Here is a 20396-nt window from a genome sequence, read left to right as displayed (position 1 = left end):
ACAGAGTGTGAGATGGACGTAGTACATGGAATGCAGAACATATGATAGGTATGCATTACTGCCATGTAATTCTACATGGATCGCAGACTGTGAGACTGATGTCATGTACTGAAGGTAGAATATAGGTTTCTATTGGCCTGCAGAATGCGGCCTTGATGTTGTACCTGGAATACAGAGTGTGGGTGGGACTGATGTCTTCAGGGGAATGTGAAATACTGAATCGATGTAGCATGCCACATAGAAGCTAGGACCTGGAGCTAACATTGTACATGTGATGTAGAATGAGAACTTGATATCATACAGAGAATGCAGAACACAGACATGTTGCATGTAAAATGTAGACTGGATGCCATACATAGAATGTAGACCAGAGATTCAATGTCACACATAGAACCTAGATATAAACTTGATTTCATACATGGAGTGCAGAAGATAGACTTGATGTCACGGATAGAATACAGATCCTGGGTTTGGCATAGTGCCTAGGATGGAACCCCTGTAAAAGGAACACTGGCTCATCTTTCATATTTTTTAAAATCTTTCTCACATCTCTAGCTCTCATTCTGGTTTCTTGGTTAGTTCTCCAGTGAGGCTAGGATAGATGAGTGAGTGGATGAACGCACTAGGCTGTGGGCAGAGGTTGTGGGGTTGAGCATGGGACTCCTTGTATCCCAACTCTACTGGAAGCAAGACCTGGGGAGAGGTGGGAAAGGAGGGACAACCCCACTCAGTGAGGAAGGAACCAAGGTTAGGTGAGGGTGACACGCTTGCTTAGGGCTGGCTGAGCATCCAGGAAAGAAAGCCTTCACTCCTACCTACTGGGACAGCCTGTAGGCAAACAAAGCCTGTTTTAAAGACATTGAGGAAGCTCTGTGTTTCAAGATCACTGGCATTGCCAGGTGTGGGTGCAGCACACCTGCCATCCGACCCACTCAGGAGGCTGAGATCTGAGGATCATGGTTCACAGCCAACTGGGCAGGAGATTCCATGAGACTCTTATCTCTAACTAAACATCAGAAAAACTTAAAAGTGATCGAGTGCTAGCCTTGAGAATAAAACAAAATTGACACACAAAAAACACAGGGACAGCACCCAGACCCTGAGTTAAAGCCCCACGACCAACCAAAAAACAAACAAAAATCACAGCCAGCCAAATCAATCTCTCCAGTACAAAATTATTTTATAAACCAAACTTTAAATCCAAGCATATTATGTATGAATGCAGTAAGTGAATTAAAATTAATTTTAATTAAAATTCAAGTCTTTGTAGGCTAAGATAGCCACTCATGGGTGCCATCAGACAGCCAGTGTAGTAATTTATAGGTATCTAATTTCTTTTATTACCTTCTTTTGTGCTGGGACTGGGACTGGAACTTAGGGCTGAAGCACTGTCCCTTAGCACTTTCACTCCAGCCACAGATGAAACTTCCTTGAGAATCTTACCATCCATACAAGATATCCATCATTGTAGAGGAGACAGAGTTAGTCCACAGTCATCTGTGGTATGGGGTCCCAAGGACACCAAGGTTGTTTTCTCTTCAGAAGAGCAGGGAAAGTCACAGATTAAATTTAAGGCTGTGCTCTCTGGTTCCATGTCCACTTTGTCTCTCCTCAACACATTGGAGAAAAATGCTGGTAGGTGAAAACAAAGTAGTAATATTACAAATTAGAGGAAAGAGAACTTAAAAAAATTCTCAGTACCTTTTCTCCAGACTCCTCCTTTCTTGCCTACTTTCAGACTGGCCAGGCGAAGGCAGATTTATCTGCCAAAGGTCCAAGGACAATCACTCACTGCCACTTACTGGTACAAAAGGCCTGGTGACAGGACTTGGTTCTGAGTTTGCAGAAGGCCTGTGGTGAGCACCTTGTCATCCCCTGTGACAGGAATTAGTGGCTCAAGCTCGTATATTCAGTCTCATACACCAGGCCCTGTGAGAGTGGGGAGCAGCTGAGTTCCCCCAGCCTTCCTCACACTACTTGGCTTTCAGTCTCCTTGGGCACTTCCTGAGACCACCCACCATTTCCTTCATTCATGGCTCAGAGTTTGTTTTTCTAGGAAGATTAGCCTAAGAGTAAACTCCTTAGACCTACTGGCTCTCCCACAGCCAAACCATTTCAGTGTAAAGTGAAAATTAAGAGTTCTTAAATCTGCAAAGAAAGCTGTTTATCTTACAAATGTATTCTTGGGCCCCCACTGATCGAAGATAGAAAGATAAAAGGAGAGCAGATACAAGTCATAGGGTCCAATAACAGACAGGGAGGCACACGGGCCTTGTCTCCCTGTTTATATAGAAAACACCTCAGCAAAAGTTCTAGTTAAAAATTATGCCCTCCATCTTCTTTCCCACAGCTGCAATCCCATAGCTATCTCCACACTCCTGATCTCAGAGGGGCACCATTGGAAGAAAAGGAGGTGCAAATCCTAGGACAGGAGAACCTGTAAGAATTCACCTTCAAAAGTCTGTACCCACTTGACTCTAGATTGAAGTCAATAGCTAGGACACTGCTTAGGATTCAAATTGGCATCTCTTGGCCTCCAAACTGGGCGACTTAACTATGTCTTAAAGGGTACTTGTACAGAATTTTAATCAGGTTCATTGATTCGTAAGTCAACCCAAGAATCCCAGCCCATGGAGAGGGTACAGGGAACACCCGTGGAGGTACAGAGGTGAGTGGAAGGAGAAAGGGAGGTGATACACACCTATAATCTAACCCTTAGAAGATTTGAGTTAGGAGGATGGAGAGTTCAAAGCAAGCCTGGGCCACACAAGGAGATGCTTATCTCAAAACAAATCTCAGAGTAGGTGATATGGCTTAGAGGGAGCATGCTTGCCTGGCATATACAAGATTCTGGGTTCAGTCCCCAGCGCTGACAGTCAACAAAAGCTGTCTAGGTGTGTTGACATGAAAAGAACATTTGGCAATTGCTGTCTGGTCCTTGGTAGACTCAGCCAAGTACTCAGCAGTAGACTTAGCTTAATTCCTGGTAGACTCAGCTTGTCACCTAGCAGCTCAGTTCAGCCCCTGGTAGACTGAAAATCAACCCTGTAACTTAGTAGAATCATCATGGCCTGGTAGACGTGTCTGGAGGCTGTGGGAGGCAAGAGTGTGATTTGACCTCACCCCTTGCTTTGAGCTTGCATGTCCTCATTTGTAAGCCATCTTCAGCTACCTCTCCACTCTTAGGTGAGCTTTCAAATGGAGCACGTGGTATGTGGAATGCCAGTCTTTAACATCAAGGCATAGATGAAACTTATCCTCCTATAAGAGAAACAATACCCAAGTAATTTTTCCTTGCGCACAGGTCATCCAGTCATAGCCGGGAGAGTTGGGGAGAAGGCCCTCAGCCTTATTTTTCCTGGGTGGTGATCTGGCTGTTCATGGCAGAAAGGAGGTTCTAAGCCAATGGCCCTTCCATAGTGGTTCAGAGCAAACATCCAAAGGCGACTTATGTTTACTTTCATCTTGTTCATGGTCCATAAGTCCGTCCCTTTTGCCCATGAATAGAGAAACACCAGGAACGGATGTCGCAGAATGAAAGCAATTTGCATTTTCCATTGCTTGGAAGGTGCAAATCTTATTTATTCTCATCTCTGCAGAACTCACAGATTGGCTCATTATCCTAGAAGGTTCCCTGCTCTTATGGTGGGATTCACCAGGAGGCCAAGAGGGTAGGATGCAAGCTGTGGTAAGGACCCTGTGGACTTGGATTCAGTGCCAGGCCTTTGGCCTCTGGTTCTGGGGAAATCTTGCAACTTAGAAGCAGAAATGAGGCCTGAGAAGGCTTTCTGGCTTCCCCTACACAGCAGATCCAGATTCCCAAGCATTCTACAGCAGGCCTGGGGTGCCCTAGTCAAATAATTCCAAACAGTAGCTATTTTCATAGTTTTATTTGCTATTATGTCTCATCACTTCTGGGCAAAAGGCAGCTGTATGTAAATTTTATTCCATTTTCTAATGTGGTTGGGTTATATAACAAATAACAACAGGAAGGAACATATTTGTATCACTACTTCACTGAAGAACTTTCTCCAGTCACCGCCTGGAGATTTAAATGCGAGGCTCTGGTTTATGGGGGTGGGGTACTGAGGCTGGGTTCCTGCTTATGACTTTGAATATGTCAGTGCTATGTTGTTCATAGGCTAATTGTGGAACTGCATTTCCATACCTTTTCTTCTCCCTCTCATGAGATTGCTGCAGCCAGGGATGGATACAGACTCAACAAGAAGAAACCATCAGTTTGGGATAATTTTCTTTCCTGTCCCTCAAAATAGCTGTATGCCTACATGTCTCAGAGAGTCAGCTGACACACTCTTTTTTATTTTTTTCCATCCTCCTACTTGTTGCTGGTTATCATGCAAATATAACTTCGGATCTGATCATCCATCCAGTACATGAATCCGCTTCAACAAACACCCCGTGATTTTTAAAAACTTTTGGAAAAAAAAAAAACAACACCCAACTATTTAATAAGAAACTAAGCAAAAGAAGAAATCAAACCAGCTGCTGACACAGCTGCTTCTCCTCTTGCTTAATTCAGTTCAATATAAAGGTACCATATGCTGCTTAAAATGATGATATGAAAGATGAAATAATTTAAGAGAATAACAAGAAAATACATGAATTGTCAGCATTCTGTCAGATTTAAAGAATGAAACAGACAGGTGTAGTATTGACATGTTTTAAACTTTGTGTGGCGTTAGCACTTTTGGTGTGAACAACTTCTGACATGTGCTGAAGCAATGTGCGAATGTCTTCCTCTACTTTTGCAGACATCGGCGAGGAGACTGGGAGACCTAGTAGCGTCCAGCAGCCAGCCTTGCTTCGAGATAGGAGCCTGGGCTCAGCCATGAAGGATTGCCCCTACTGTGGGAAGACTTTCCGGACCTCCCATCACCTGAAAGTTCACCTGAGGATACACACAGGTGAGAGATGTACGTGTGCAATAGCTCAGAGGCGAGAACGCCCTTGGCCCAGCCATGTTTTGAACTTAGATCCACATCTCTGTAGGTCACACTGATACTGTACGTTGGAGGAGAAACAGGTTAAATGGGGTCAAGACTGGTTTGTGCTCATCGTTTGGAAGATGTTCAATCCGCGATTGCTGCTAGCTGCTCCATTGCTTTAGTCCCATGGTGGAAGGGCGGGGTGGATAGCTTCTCAGCTCAGGAAGGCCAGGAAACAGAGAGGAACATGCTGTGCTGTGGGCCTCCTCCTCCTCCTCCTCTTCCTCCTCCTCCTCCTCCTCCTCCTCCTCATTTTATTACTCCACCCAGAACTCCAACTTATGGGATGGTACTGTTTCCACCAGGGCAAGTCTTCCCCTGTTCTTTAATCCTCTCCATGGAAATCCCTAGGCAGATATATCTGACTGAGCTTTACTAATCTCTTAGGTCTCTTTCAGTCCAATTAAGTAGACCATCAGGATAAAACAAGGACTAGAGGGATGCTACTTTATTAGGAGAGTACTTGCTTTGCAAGCTCAAGCTCCCAAGTTCAAATCCCAATGCCATCACTTAAAAATTCATCATTACATAATAGAATATTCTTCACATTCCTGTCTGGAATTCACATTACTGGATGGGTCAGTCATAACTCTGATTTGCTGATTTCATACTCAACTGTCACCTTGCCCACCCCCTCCCCTGGCCCCACCCCGCAGTGATATCAGACACGTAGTCCTATGTCTCACATGGTCCAGATCTGGAATAAAGATGCTTTGTCCAAGGTCTGGGATATAGTACCAAACCACAGCTTCTTTCTACTGTATTGGTACAGCATCTGCCAACATCCTTTGCAGAATCAGGAATGTTTAGAGTATAAATGACAGCTCAGTCGCATGCCCAGTCTCTCTTCAGTCTAGAAGGGAAGAAGGAGCTCTTGCAAGTATCTAGTCCGAAGTCTGAACCCATCCCTGGGGCTGGGTTGGTCCAACTGAACAGGCAGTGGCAGTGGCATGGCTTGTCACCACAAGCTCCTCAAACAATACTTCCAGATGCTCTTAACCAAGGAGGAAAATGGCCACTGGCTCATTCTGGTTGTTCTCTTCTTGTTTGGGCATCACACCAGCCCCTTGCAACGAGGCTGTCTTTTCAACAATCTGCCTTGTTCCTCAGCTGCACTCCTTTTTATTTTGTAAAGCTTTTTCTGCTAGTTGTTTGTACATTGCCAATATAAAAAAAATCTATCTGAGATATGGACACCTCCATTTTCTTTGATTTTTCTTTCCTCCTGACACTTTATCTATTGGAGTATGAGCTGCTTCAGAGGATAGACAAATATGCCATCTATTTTCAAAAATAATTGTGGTCTATTTCCAAGGGATCAATACTGACGCTCGGGGATGTGCAGATCTATTGAGTGCATTGGCTCCTGTGTGCATTGTGTGGCTAAAGACAGCAAACTCCTCCATCCTCACCCAGTACCCACAGATCTCTCCCAAAAGCTTCAGGAATCCCCAAAGACAGGGGACAGGAAGTCAGAGGAAGAATTTTCACTCACAGCCTGGGTGGCCCAGGTCCTGTCACAGCTCTGGTACTGAAGCATCCCCTCCTGGCATCTTCCTCAGCTCAGGTGTTTCTTTGGAGCCAAGCATCAGATCTGGGATACTCCCAGAATGCTCTTTGATTTGATCCCGCCATGAATTACTCCTCCTCTGTCTACAGCATCCTTGACCTCTTTCTGTTTTATCTATATAGAATGCCTATTCCTTCTTTAAAACTGGGGTACCACCATTGCCTTCTTCAGAGACTTAGCTTGACAGTCAGACTATTTCTGTGTACTAAGATGTCTTCTACTCTTTTAGCCACAGCTCTAATTCCAGGTATTTGTTGTTTCATTTTGTTTTGTGGCTGGTTCAGGGACTTTCCTGCCCAGGTTGGTGCCAAACCATGGTTCTCAGGTCTCAGCCTCCTGAGTAGCTAGGATGACAGCTAGGATTATATGAGCTTCTTGCACCTGGCTTTGAACTTAGTATATTCTGAAGGGATCTTGTGTGACTCTGCTGTTCCTTTCCTTAATGGCTGTCCGTCTCCAAGGAGATCGAAAGATGGGGAGAGTGGCAGGGCACCCTTGTCCATCTTTTTACACTGCTATCATTTCTAGAACCCCAAGGCCTACAGGACTACTTCCCACGTCAAAGGCACCTAGTGGCTTTCTTTGGAAGCTGGATGCCAGGAACAGATGCTGGAATCATGGAGGGGCCCTCTTCCTGTCTTCCTCAAACTGGCAAGCACAGAACAGGAAAGCTTGCAGACACCACCACACAGCAGTCTAGCTACTAGATTCCTGGGGGCCGATGAAACAGAAGATGCCTCTCCTTAAGAGTTCAGGGGAGGCTTTCCAAGTTCTTTCCTTAGACTCCTTGTGCTGCTAACTTCTTTGCAGATTCTTGTGTGGCACGCTTCTTCCCTCCCAGGATTGGGACTCGTGCCCCTTTCACAGTGAGCCCTGCCCTGCCCACAATTTCATAGCGACCTGAGGGTTACTATCCACCAATGTCCCTTCTCCCCTTCAGTTTTTTTTCCATCTAGCATATTTTGTGTGTGTATGTGTGAGTTGGTACTGGGATTTGAATTCAGGTCTGGGGCGCTGTCCTTTAGCTTTTTCCACACAAGGCTGGTACTCTACCATTTGAGCCACAGCTCAACTTCCAGCTTCTGGGGTGGTTAATTTGAAATAAAGAATTTCATGGACTTTCCAGGCCAGGCTGATTTCGAACTGTGATCCTCAGATCTCAGTCTTCTGAGTAGCCAGGATTATAGACATGAACTACTGGTGTCTTTTGTTCTCTCTCTCTCTCTCTCTCTCTCTCTCTCTCTCTCTCTCTCTCTCTCTCTCTCTCTCTCTCTCTCTCTCTCTCTCTCTCTCCCTCCCTCCCTCCCTCCCTCCCTCCCTCTCTCTCTCTCTCTCTCTCTCCCCCCCCCCCCGCTCTCTCTCTCCCGCTCTCCCGCTCTCCCTCTCCCTCTCCCTCTTTCTCTCCCTCTCCCCCTCTCTCTCTGCATTAAAGTATGAACTTCAAGAGACTGTCTAGCTATAATAGATACCTACCTACAGCCTTGTTCATGGAAAGCACTCAGAAAGTATTTGCTGAATGAATGAATGAACAAATGAATGGATTAGTAGATTAATAAAAGTGAAGACCCTAGTGGAATCATTTCAGGCATCTCACTTTCTCAGGTTATATCAATGTTTGTTCTCGCTACCAGATGAAGTTGAAGTCCCTTTACATTGTCGTGATGTTTTATGGGGTTTTTTTTGAGGGGGGAGGGAGAATCTACATAGTATCAGTACCAAAAGGCTGTTCATGGGACAACCCAAATGCAGGAGAATGAAAACCAGTCAGGGTGTGTTTTCTAATTCTGGGCTTTTTAAGCTGCTGCTGCTGAGCCCTGGGTTGGGCAGATGGCTTGCAGGGTGAAGGGTGACCTTGAAGGAAATCAGCACTCTAAGAAAAGTTCCCTCTGCCTTTATGGGGCATCCTGCCTCATGAGTGACCATTGCAGGGGGAGGTACTTCCTGCCCAGTGGGAGCAAACCATTGGAAACAAATGGACCTTGCTCTCCTCCGTCTTAAGCCTTGACAATAAAGGCGTATTTCTCCCAACTTTTTCTGCTTTAGAGACTTTAGAAGTTTGTGACCAGTAGTTGAAGACACAGAAAGAGGAATGGTGGCCAGGAAGAGGGGGGCAGGGAGAAGGCAAGACAAGGCTACCAGCAGAGCTATTCCAGAAATTTCCTAGAATAAGGGACAGAAACAAATAAGAAAAATCTATGGAAACCTCACATCCCCAGCCATCCCAGCCGTCCCCGGAAACAGCATACACAAGGTTTAAAATACCAGAAGAGACCCAGATAAAGATCAATTTCTTTTTTATCCAAGAACAAAGAAGTTGAGAAATGCTTACACTTGTACATTTGAATGGGACAGAAAATGTTCCCTGTTAGAAATTGCCAAGTCAACATCCATTGTGACAATACGCAAGTGGAGATTACATGAGTAATTAAAATCAAAATCAAGTTATTTGTTAATAAACGATTTCACGTAGGGCTCAAGAGGCTGCGATGCCCAAATTGTCTTCTTTGGTGTTCCTTGTCCTATTTTTTTTGTTTGTTTGTTTGTCTAAATGACACAACCACAGAACACAGTCTGAGAAAGATAAAACATGCTTTCCAAAATGCCCTATTTCCAACGTTTCTCGGCAATAGACCCACACAAATACATTTTAAAAAAACTACAATGAAATAAATACATTTTAATTGGTTGGGCTAAAAGAGAGACCAATTCTGTGCTTTAAAAAAAAATTTAACCGCACTCCATCTTTATTAGAAGTCTTGATCATATGACATCGACTGATAGAAAAAAAACACACACCATTTTCCTTTCTTTTCTCCACTGCATTAACTTAATTACTGCGTTTCTCCCAACACCTGTTTATTAGAGAAGCGTGCAGAGGAGATGCGTCAGTCAGCTTGCTCTGCACATCTGGGGGCTGGGGTGATGCCTGCAGGTAGGAGAAGTGTTTTCTGCTGCCCCTTGGAGCCCCAGTTGGACCCACCAAGGACTTCTGGAAGTGGCTGTAGATTTCTGTGTGTTCCGGAAGCTTTAGCCAGGTCTATTGGAGACAGATGGAGAAGAGATGGCAGGACTCTAGTTGTTTCTAGTTCTGTATGGATCTTAAAGACTTACCCTCCTACCTGATTGACATCTGGGAGGCAGGGGTTGATCGCTGTCCAAACCCTGGGGAAACTGGGCCACTGGCTGGTCAGGCACAGATCAGGACGACAGGGACAGTTTCTCCTCTGGAATTAAATGTGCTAATTTCTAAGTGTCAGAGGTAGTCAGATTGGGAAAGAGACTCCACTAGTAAGGATCTCCCAGAGAAACAAGAAGAGGCTTGGTAGATACGTACCAGAGCTCTGGGCAAGGAGAAAGGAGGACATGTTGTGTGATGGTTATCCTCAGATGATAATGGAGGATTGACAAGTCCTCTGATGTCATCAAATCCCCACAGAACAGATCCAGAGCCCATAGTGATGCAGACAGCTCCCAGGTCTACAGAGCCTTATTGCCCGGCTGGTCGTATTGGATCTTGACAATAAATGGTCAGTTTGCATCTTTCCTATGATAATACTTTGTAAACATCCTTATTTTTGGAGTCTCTTACCACTTACTAAAGTAGATCGTCAAATAATAGGTGGTGGTGTTAGGTTGGCAGCTGTCAAGGTTGTGACTCTTGATTGCATTCTGGCCTCATCCAATGGCTGCTTGGTGGGCTTGTGTAAGTGCACTCATTAAGGCTTCCACAAGGATGAAATTGTCTCTGTCAAGTGATCCGCAGCTGTGCATATATATACATATATACATATATACACACACACACGTATGTGATACATAATTTATATATCATATATTTTATTATATGATATAATATGTTAAATTATAATGCACGTATTATACATATTACATGCATTATATATACATGAACTTGCCTTATGCGATCATGCAGATTAGGAAGCCTCAAGATCTGCACTTAGCAAGTTGAAGTCTCAGGAGAGCCAAGGGTCAAAGCTGCACTTTGAAGCTAAATACTATGCCGAAGCTGGATATAGGAGTTCAAGAATAGCCTAACAATGGGCACGGGTTCTTTCTCGGGCTCCTTCTACAGGTTGGCAGAGACATTGCTCCCCCCATCTGTTCTGGGAAAAGTCTGCTGAGAGTATGGATCCAGATGTTCATCTTGTCTAGAAAACCCTCACAACCCCGGGAGGAGGCAGGGGCAGGCCAGTGGCTCCCACCTATAATCCTAGCTACACGGGAGGCTAAGATCTGAGGGTCACAGTTTGAAGCTAGCCCAGCCTGGAAAGTCTGTGAGACTACCAATAAACTACTCAAAAGAGCTGGAAGCGATTCCAGTGATAGAGCACTAGCCTTGAGAAAAAACAAACAAAAAACACGAAAGGAGAGTGCCCAAGCCCTGAGTTCAAACCCTAGTACTGGCAAAGGGAGGAAGGAAGGCAGGAATGCAGGCAGGAAGGCAGGCAGGCCTCATTGACACACCTGGAATCAAATAATCAAGCACCCGAGGGAATCAACCAAGCAAATATAAAATTAAGCCTTACAGAGCTACATTGGGCAAACGTTTATTGTAACAGGGTATTGGAAGGTCAGATGTCTCCAAGATTAGCTAATGTCATTATTGGCTGCCCAGAGACATGCTCAGTTCTTTCCCTTCAGTGTCCCCTTTTCCTCTGGAAGCTGAATGCTTGCTGGAGCTCAGGAGGGTCCCGCATCCCCATTTGATGGACAGGAGTCAGGCAGGTGCTGATGGGTCTCCATGGGAGAAGTGGGCATTTGTGGTTTGGCTTCTGTGTGGGTGGATCACTCCAGGCCTGAGCTGTAGAGTCCGGGCTGGGTTCCTTCCAGGGGTTCAACTATGTCTGAGATTCTGGAATGGCCCATGTGGAGAAATGTAGTAAACACCTTACTTGTAGAAAACCTTGAGATGTTCTAAAGTTCAACTACTAAGTAAAAATTCAGCTCAGCTTTCCCCCCCATTCCTTTTAAATTATGTGGGCAAATTATCATTATTATTGTTATTTAAATTTTCTCAACTTCAAAAGAGTATAACCCCCAGGGGGTGACAATAGAGCATGTCCTTTAAAACAGCTACTGTTTCTTGATTGGAGCCACCCCTTCCATGAATCTGCCTGGGTTATGTGATATGCATGAGCCGTTGAATTGGAAACTTTTTTATCCACAGGCACCATGAAGTTGAGGATGGTCTTGACCTTGATCTGATGGGCGTGGCCACGGGCTTGGGCCTACCCAACCCTTTAGCAAATGATGCTGGCTGGGTGGGGGTGTCAGGAAGCTGATGCCTTCTACCTTCCACAGGGGACTAAAATGAACTGCGGAAGTCTGACTTCCACAGTTTTGTGGGTTGTCTACTTAGTGTGGCCTGGCCCAGCCTGAGAAGACCACCTGGGCTTTCTCTTTCTTGATGAGGGAGGTTTTATCTACCTGCAGCTGGCTGCGTGCATTTTCTGTGTGTATCCCAGAGCTGAGCTCTGCATAATATAAATATACTTGCTATCCTTTTCCCTTTCAATGACTTAGACTTCCATTTCTGTTCTATGGCAACAGCAATAGAGTCTTGAATTTACCTACTGAGAGTTGCCCAGCCCTGCCATTCAGATTACACTCTTTGACCTGCTTAACTGGGAAGGCAAACCCCTTAAGCAATGCGCTGTATTGATATCTTGACTTTCCTACGTGTGACAGGGGATTAATGTAACATTTCTTTAACAGCCTGTGGCCACATCACAAGCAGCAGGAGAGAGAGAAGTGGCTTGTGCTCACAAGTGGTGTTGTCGCAGCCTCCAGGTGACTTAAAAGGGAAGTACTGTGCACCCCAGCCCCTCCTTTGAACCCTTTCTCCCCATAACTCAGTCTGGATCATGGCCAGGTCCCTGTGATCACAAGTGCCTCAGTTTCCCCACTTCAGTGGCAGGAAGACAGCCACTGAAGGGTGTTAGAGATGCTGTGACTCCTGGGTGGTCTTTGGGGTGGAATGACTCCTGGCAGCTGGAGATAATCAACTCCGGATACCATGGTAGAAATTGCATTTCGCTCCCAAGGGTGTCTCAAGCACTGACTGATGGGTCCATGTAGGTGCCAAAAGAAGTTTGCATTGGTCCAAACCAGATGCCTCATGTCTGGTGCACACATGCCTGACCTGAGCTGCTTCTATAGTTTCCCTTTGTGTTCAGGATGCACATGGAAACCTAGTGAGAGTGGCTCACACCTATTTCTCCAATTACTCAGGAGATGGAGATCTGGGAATCCAGGTTCCAATCAGTCTACATAGAAAAAAAAAATCTCAGAGATTTTTATCTCCAATAAGTGAACAAAAAGCTGGAAGTGGAGCTGTGGCTCAAGTGATAGAGAAAAACTTAATCAGAGTAGCCGGGGCATGAGTTTAAGTCCTAATATTGGCACATACAAAAAGCACATTGAATAAATTTCTGCCCTCCCCCCGAAAAAATAACTTGGAAGAAATGGAAACTGACCCTGTCTTCTTTCCTGAAGAAAAAAAACACATGCATTGTCTTCCCTTTGAGGACAGACACCTGGACAGTGACGACAAATGAAAGGAAAATAAAATGCATAAATCCAAAACAAAACTCTCTTTCTATTTCCAAGAAATCGGAAGCCTCTCTTCCTATTTCCAAGACAACTTAAAAACCCATTTTGGATAAAAAAAAAATAAAAATAAATAAATAAATTTAAATAAAACCCATTTTGGTTTAGTCTTTGCTACCCCCAATTCTTGCTTTTCCTGACTTAATGACATCCCAAACTTGGGTTGCAGTAAAAAAAAAATAATTGATTGAATTTAAATTTCCTTAAAAGTTTAAGAGGTAATGTTACAGTATAAATTTCCTACCAAACAGTAAGTAAGGAAATATCCATTAGTGAAATTAACTACAGTTTCTAGGTAGCTAACAATGTGCCGTATACAGTAGGGCATGGCTAATGAACACTGCAGTGGGTGATATTTCATTATACAAATTAATGCTCACATTTTAATGGGAAAGTCACATAATGAATCTCGGCTTCAGTGACAGCAATTAGAGACACAGATTGTACCCTTCTGGACAAGGCACTGTTTAGCAATAAGCAGCTGTGTGCGAAGTCTTCAGGTTTACAACATATATATATGCTTTGGGGGGAATTAGGATACAATTTATATTAATGTACTGAGGCTTTGCGGAAAAGGCTTCGCCATATTTATCTCTCCCGGTATTAACTAAGTAAAGACATGTAGGACTAAATAAATACCCAGTCGAGGGTGTAAGAATGAGAACATATTCAGGGTTCATTCTTTCATTTTGTGCCCAATATGGGGGCTTGAACTTGGGACTTCCACACTCTTGCTTGTTTTCTTTGTTTTTGATCTTACTGCTCAAGGCTGATGCTCAGTCACTCAAAGCACACCTCCAACTCTTTGCTGGTTCCTTGACTATATGAGTCTCATGAACTTTTCTGCTCATGCTGGCTTTGAACCCTAATTCTCAACTCTCATCTTCTTGAGTAGTTAGAGCCACCAAATACTTGGCCACGTGGAAATATTTTTTAAAAGATTTATCCAAAAAATAAATTTAAAAAATTAACATTATAAATCACTTCTTAAAAGTTTGCTAAAGGGATTTCCAAACAGAATGAGATGAGTCTATTAGTATTTTTTTTTTGCAGGGGGACAGGGAGAGGAGAGGTTCCAGTGGGAGCTTGCTCTGTGTAGCTCTGAAAAAAACTTCCCTGGAAATTGAGGCTGGCTTTGCTCTATTGAATGCACAGTGGCTGTTCAGAATAGTAAAAAGATATGACCATGTGGAAACAGGTACAAAGAACTAATTAAACCACCTGGTCATATCCTTCCAGAAATTTATGATACATTATCTGGGGACAAGTTATTAACCATACTCCAAAGTTGAATAGATATCTTAGGCCATATGTTGATGGGATGTTGGCTTGATGTACGTGGCGTCTAGTAATTTCATTCCTCTGTTGGAATCAGATAACTATGTGTGTGTATGTGTGTGTGTATGTGTGTTGGTACTGGAGCTTGAACTTGGAGCCCTGTGCTCTTGCTTGCCTTTTTTTCCTCAAAGCTAGTGCTCTACCATAGAAGCCACAGCTATGCTTCTGACTTTACTTTTTTTTGCTGGTTAATTGGAGATTAAAATCTCTGCCTGGGCTAGCTTTGAACCTCATCCTCCTAAGTAGCTAAGGTTGTAGGAGTGAGCTACTAATACCTGACTAATGCGTCTATGTCTTTTCCAGATTTATTATGCTTTAGTCGCACTTTTCTGTGGGTCTTAGGACTAAAACTCTGGGCTTGGGTGCTGTCCCTAACCTGTTCTTTTGCTCAAGGTTAGTGCTCTACCATTTTGAGCCATAGCTCCACTTACATGGAGATAAGAGTCTCACTGACTTTCCTGCTCAGCCAGGCTTTGAACCATGATCCTCAGATCTCAGCCGCCTGAGTAGCTAGGGTTACAGGTGTGAGCCACAAGTACCCGGGCTTTTCTGGCAATTTATTATGTCTTTTCACACATTGAAAGAAAATTCCACGATATTTCCAACTATACCTTCTAGCATCCTTAGCTTGTTTTTCCATCTTTACTTCTAACTGGCTGGCCCAGAACAAATCATGGAACATAGACCCTTCTGGCCTTCTCCATGTTTAGAAAGTTTGGAAGGCCTGGTACTGGTAGCCTATAATCCTAGCTACTCAGGAGACTGAGATCTGAGGATCGCAGCTCAGAGCCAGCCTGGGCAGGAAAGTCTGTGAGACTCTTATCTCCAATAATCTATTTAGACAAAACTGAAGTGGCACTGGGGCTCAAGTGGTAGAGAGCTATCCTTGAACACAAACAGGCTCAGGAACAGAGCCCAGACTCTGAGTTCAAGCCTCAGGACCAGGGGAGAAAAAAGTTTGTAAGTAGATAATAATAAATATGAATACTGGGAGTCTACCTGTCAAAATCAGGATATGAGACTTTTCTTGGCAAACTGGAAACTGAGCAGTTCCTATACCATTTGTTAGGACAATAGCTGTCACAAAGAGAAGCCTGTCCTCTCCCCCACCTCAGTTACCTGTGCCATAACACGGCAAATTTGGTTCCAAAGATTTTTGTATGTGGAAGTAGTGTTGTGGCTTAAGGGGTGGGGCAGTAGCCTTGAGCTGAAGAGCTCAGAGACAGCGCCCAGGCCCAGAGTTCAAGCTCCATGACCAGCAAAAACAAACAAAACAAAAGATACATGTGTGTGTTCATACATGTGTGTATGTGTGTATATATACACGTGACAGGCAGATTCAAAAACAGCCAGTCCCAAACACGATGGAGAAAACCAAAGGACATTTGACCCCTAGACAGCTGGGGGCATTCTGAGAGATCTACCCAGGAGATTTGGACTCATTTATGGCTTAAGTGGCCAATCATTCAACTAGACAAATGTGCTGGCAGAGTGCAGGGTTCTCTTCCACCACACGGCTGTGTGATCCAAATCTCAGGCAGTCCAGCCTTTTCTGGAGCAAGAGGGAGACAGACCTGTCCAGACTTTGTGCTGGCCAAATGGAGGACAGACCTCTAATTATATCTCCATGCTGGTGAATATATAATATATAGAATGGGTAGATAGATATAGATATAGACATATATATGGAAGTGGAGGTGTGACTCAAGGGGTTGAGTGTCAGTCTGGATCAGAAAAAGTGAAGAGACAGGGGCCGGGAGTTTGGCCTAGTGGTTGAAGTGCTTGCCTAGCATGCGTGAAGACCCGGATTCCATTCCTTGGTACCATATACATACAAAAAAGCTGGAAGTGGTGCTGAGGCTCAAGTGGTAGAGCTCTAGCCTTGAGAAAGTCCAAGGACAGTGCTCAGGCCCTGAGCTTAAGCCCAGGACTGGCAAAAAAAAAAAAAGTGAAGAGACAGTGCCCAGGTCCTAACACACACACACACACACACACACACACACACACACACACACACTATCTGCTTTGCTTCTCAGTTCTTACTCAACCCAATCTGGAAGAAGCTTGCTTCCCCAGCATTCTCAAATGTGTCCTTTGGGGGAAGGAATGCTTAGGAAACAGCTGGGATGTTTCTCATGGCACACAGAGTCCACCCAGGGGTTACTTGAGAGTCTCAGGAGAGCAAGCTCACCCCAGATAACTGAGATCACCCTCCTCCCCCCATGTGTGCCCATTCAGAACCCACATCTTGCAGGGACCAGCTTTAGTTTTAAAAGCAGTCCCAGCAACTCACACTTGTCAGCCACTCAGGAGGCTGAAATCTAAGGATCATGGTTTAACGCCAACCTGGATAGAAATATCTGTGAGACTTATCTCCAATGAAACAGCAACAAGCCAGAAGTGGAGATGTGGCTCAAGTGGTAGAGCACCAAGTTTGAGTGAAAAAGTTAAGCAAGAGTATGAGGCCCAAAGTTCCTTTCTGGGTCCTGGCAGAAAGTTGGCTCTGGAGACTTGTATGGACAGTTGGATGACAGGAAGTGCCAACGGAAGCAAAAAATGCTTAGGACATGAGCAGAGGGGCCTCTCCCCCACCTTCCTGTCTATTAGCACAGAGGACAGGGAAAAATATGGGGAAGGAGAATTTCCTTCTCTATACAAATGTTGGTCAACCAAAGCAACCCTTGAAAAGTTCATGAGACACGCTCTCCTTCACCTGCTCCTGATGCAACAGAGACAACCAAGCTGAGAGTGGGCCATCCTAGCTTCTCCATGTGGGTCCCTTTATGGGATCTTTCAGTCAAAGGGACAACAACTGAGGGTGAATACATCTTTTCCTTTCTGGGACATTGGCGTCTGTGGTTGTGTACTCCAAGATCTTCCTCCCCCAACTCAGAGACTTACGCCATGCCTGAGCTGAGATCTGAGGATCACAGTGTAGAGACAACCTGGGCAGAATGAGTCTGTGAGCCTCTTATCTCCACTGAACCACTAAAAAGCTGAGAGTAGGGGTGTGGACAAAGCTTCAGGGAACATGTGTTTTAACAACTCACATGATAGGTAGATGGAGCAAAGATCCCAAGAGTGTGTTTGGTTTTAGAAGCAGTAGAACAGAGGTGGTTGAGTCCCCAGTCTAGGTGTCCTCTCCCTCCCCTGACAAATACCTCCTGGATTGTCTTTCCCATAAAGTCAGGCCACAGAACTCACCACCCAGGAGGCTGGGCATAGCAAGGACCCACTGAGGCCTCAGACAATCTCCAAAGGAATCAAAGGATGCCCAAATCCCATTTTGTGTATTTGTCCTCTTAACTCAGAATCTGGGTCTGAGGAGTAGGAAGGCAGAGCCAGATAGCAATGCTCTCGACAGCTCCATGTTTGCAATGCAAGGATAGTTTTGCCAAGTGTGGTCTTGCTCAGAATGGCATGCAAGAGAATTATTTAGATATCAACTTTCTCCTTCACTCCAATCCTGCTACCCACATCAGAGCCCACACACCGGAGACCCCAAGAAACGCAGCCCCCTCTAACCCCCAAGTCCACACTCTTCTTTATCTTGGGCTAACAAAGACCTATGCTTTCCCCCCTCCCCAGACTTTTTGCTCTATGAATGTCATCACCTCCAGGTGTATTCTGAGCCACAGCCTGGATCCCCGCAGTGGCACCTGCAGCATCACGTTGGCTCACTCCCACTTGCTGAGCCTCCCATGGGGTTTGCACGGACTCAAGGGCCAGGAGTTGGAGTTTTGTGTGTCATCTTGATACATACCAGTCCGTCTACCTAATCACCCTTCAAGTTTTAGGACGTGCCTCCTCTTCGCCTGGCTACTAGGCTGAGTGGTGAGCAGGGACATTGGCTGGCCTGGAGATCCCAGCCCAGTGATGGCTCCTTGGCCTTTGGTGGAATTCCCAAGAAGTAATTTAAGCATGTCTGAATAGAACACAGGATTCTCTCCCAGCTGGGTGAACATGGTGGCTGAAGTCCTGTCTGTGGATCTTGCTTCCCCAGAACTCCAGGATTTATCTGGCTAGAGAATGCTAGGAATTTTCCCTTTAAGCTTAGACAAATCAGTTTCCAATGGGTCCCCTGGCTGGACCAAGAGGGAAAATCTGTTTCCAGAGAGGTCTCATCTGTCAGTGAGGAGCTCGAGCCCACAGCTGGATATGGTGGGCAGATCTGAGCCTCATCACGGTCCTCTTATTATTTACAGTCCCCACTTCTTAACTGCTGGTGACTGGAGAATGGGAGGTCAGAGAAAAGGCAGGGCTGAAACAGACACAGAAAAAGGGCTTTAGAATAATCCGCAGTGATTTATTGTTGTTTTCTAGATGTCTATGGACAAAGGAAGAGAGGACAGGTCTGGGTTTGGGGAGAAATAACTGTGAGCTCTTGGCAGAATACTATCTAAAATAAGCTAGAAGAAAATGACCCAACTGCCTCACTTCTTTCAGAAAGCTTATTAGTTTGTAAGGGTTAGAATGATCTCGGGATTAGCTGGTTATCTGTGGCTCACACCTGCCATCCTCGCTACTTTGGAGGCTGAGATCTGAGGATCGCAGTTCAAAGCCAGCCGGGGCAGGAAAGTTCATGAGACTCTTATCTCCAATGAGCTAGAAAAGAGGAGGAAGTGGAGTTGAAGTTCAAGAAATAAAGTGCTGTCCTTGAGCACAAAAGCTCAGAGATAGATCCCAGGACCTGAGTTCAAGCCTAGGACCAACACACACACACACACACACACACACACACACACACACACACACACACACACGAAAAAAGATGGAGGCATGCTGATAAATTCTTGGGGGACAGGTTGAGATTCATAGATGCATACATTTTCCTGTTCTCCACTCCACACTGATAGAGTCCAGTTGATCCTAACAGTATTCTCCCCATTGTCAAGCAGAACAATAGAAGTTGGGTTGTTGAATTTAAATAAATTTTTAATGCCTGAAAATCATCCTATATGTTTTGAAACACTCTTTAAAGCTATTTTTATTCTCGGGGAAAGCGTTTATTCTAGGTAAATTACACATTTTAGTACCGGAGAATTAGGTTTCCCATTAGTACAAATTTAAAGCACTACAAAGACCAGTAGATAATGTTAATTTCAAATACAGAAACGAAATATATTTTGTGCTTTTTCTTTTTATTACTCATTTTCTTTTAAGTTTTATTGACTGCTTTTTATCTTAACTTATACGTCTTTACAGGCCGCCATCACCACGCACTGTAATGATATTAATATTTTATAGAATCGGTATTTATAGTTCTTTATTTAGAAACAATGCAGTAAGTCTCCAGCTATCTCAGCCCGTCTGGAATGGTGCCCTCAAAATAATGATAAATTACTTGTGCAGTATGCCATTTGCTAATTATATCCATGATTTACTGCAGTGCAAGACTTAAATCATTCATTTCAGTCTTGCGTAACGGTGCCATAAAAAATTTTTAGGTTTAAAAATGGTTTCCATGTGTACAATTTAAACAAATTTTAGAACTCTTACACACACACACACACACACACACACACACACACAATATCTTCTTAGCCACCCATTGGTTATGTACTTTGTCTTCAGAAACTTCTACTTTTAATGATCACTGTGGCTGAAATTATTATGCTTAATTTTCATAATCATAGCTTTTAAACCTACAGCGTTTTCACATGTTAGATAAAGAAAAAGATAGCTAATTGTGTGTAGATCGTATGTCATTCCTGAATAGTCCCAAATGGTACAAAATCATTAAAAAGGCTTAAGAGTACGAATTATTCTTCTATTAAAAAAGGGGGAAACAAAAACAGTTGTTCTCTAACTAATTATTAGCTGCTTTGTTTCAAAGAGCCCATTGGAATCCTTCG

At 44.2% G+C, this 20396-nt stretch overlaps 1 protein-coding gene across 3 annotated transcripts in view; it reads left to right on the top strand.

Moving 5' to 3' along the window:
- Window positions 1–20396, top strand: part of Znf536 (zinc finger protein 536) — a 307321-nt gene that overhangs the window by 150353 nt on the left and 136572 nt on the right. For 2 of the 3 annotated variants that reach the window (XM_090323078.1, XM_090323079.1), the window contains exon 3: window positions 4773–4925. In XM_090323078.1, the coding sequence (XP_090179204.1) occupies window positions 4773–4925 (153 nt within the window). Of the gene's footprint in view, window positions 1–4772; window positions 4926–12309; window positions 12385–20396 lie in introns of all 3 variants that reach the window. The other variant, XM_090323077.1, reaches the window with a different exon arrangement.

This window comes from Megascapheus bottae, chromosome 31 (assembly GCF_031878675.1).
Source record: "Megascapheus bottae isolate mThoBot1 chromosome 31, mThoBot2.hap1, whole genome shotgun sequence".
Lineage (NCBI taxonomy): Eukaryota > Metazoa > Chordata > Mammalia > Rodentia > Geomyidae > Megascapheus > Megascapheus bottae.
Note: the sequence above shows the minus strand (reverse complement) of the source record. Positions and strands in the feature narration are given on the sequence as shown.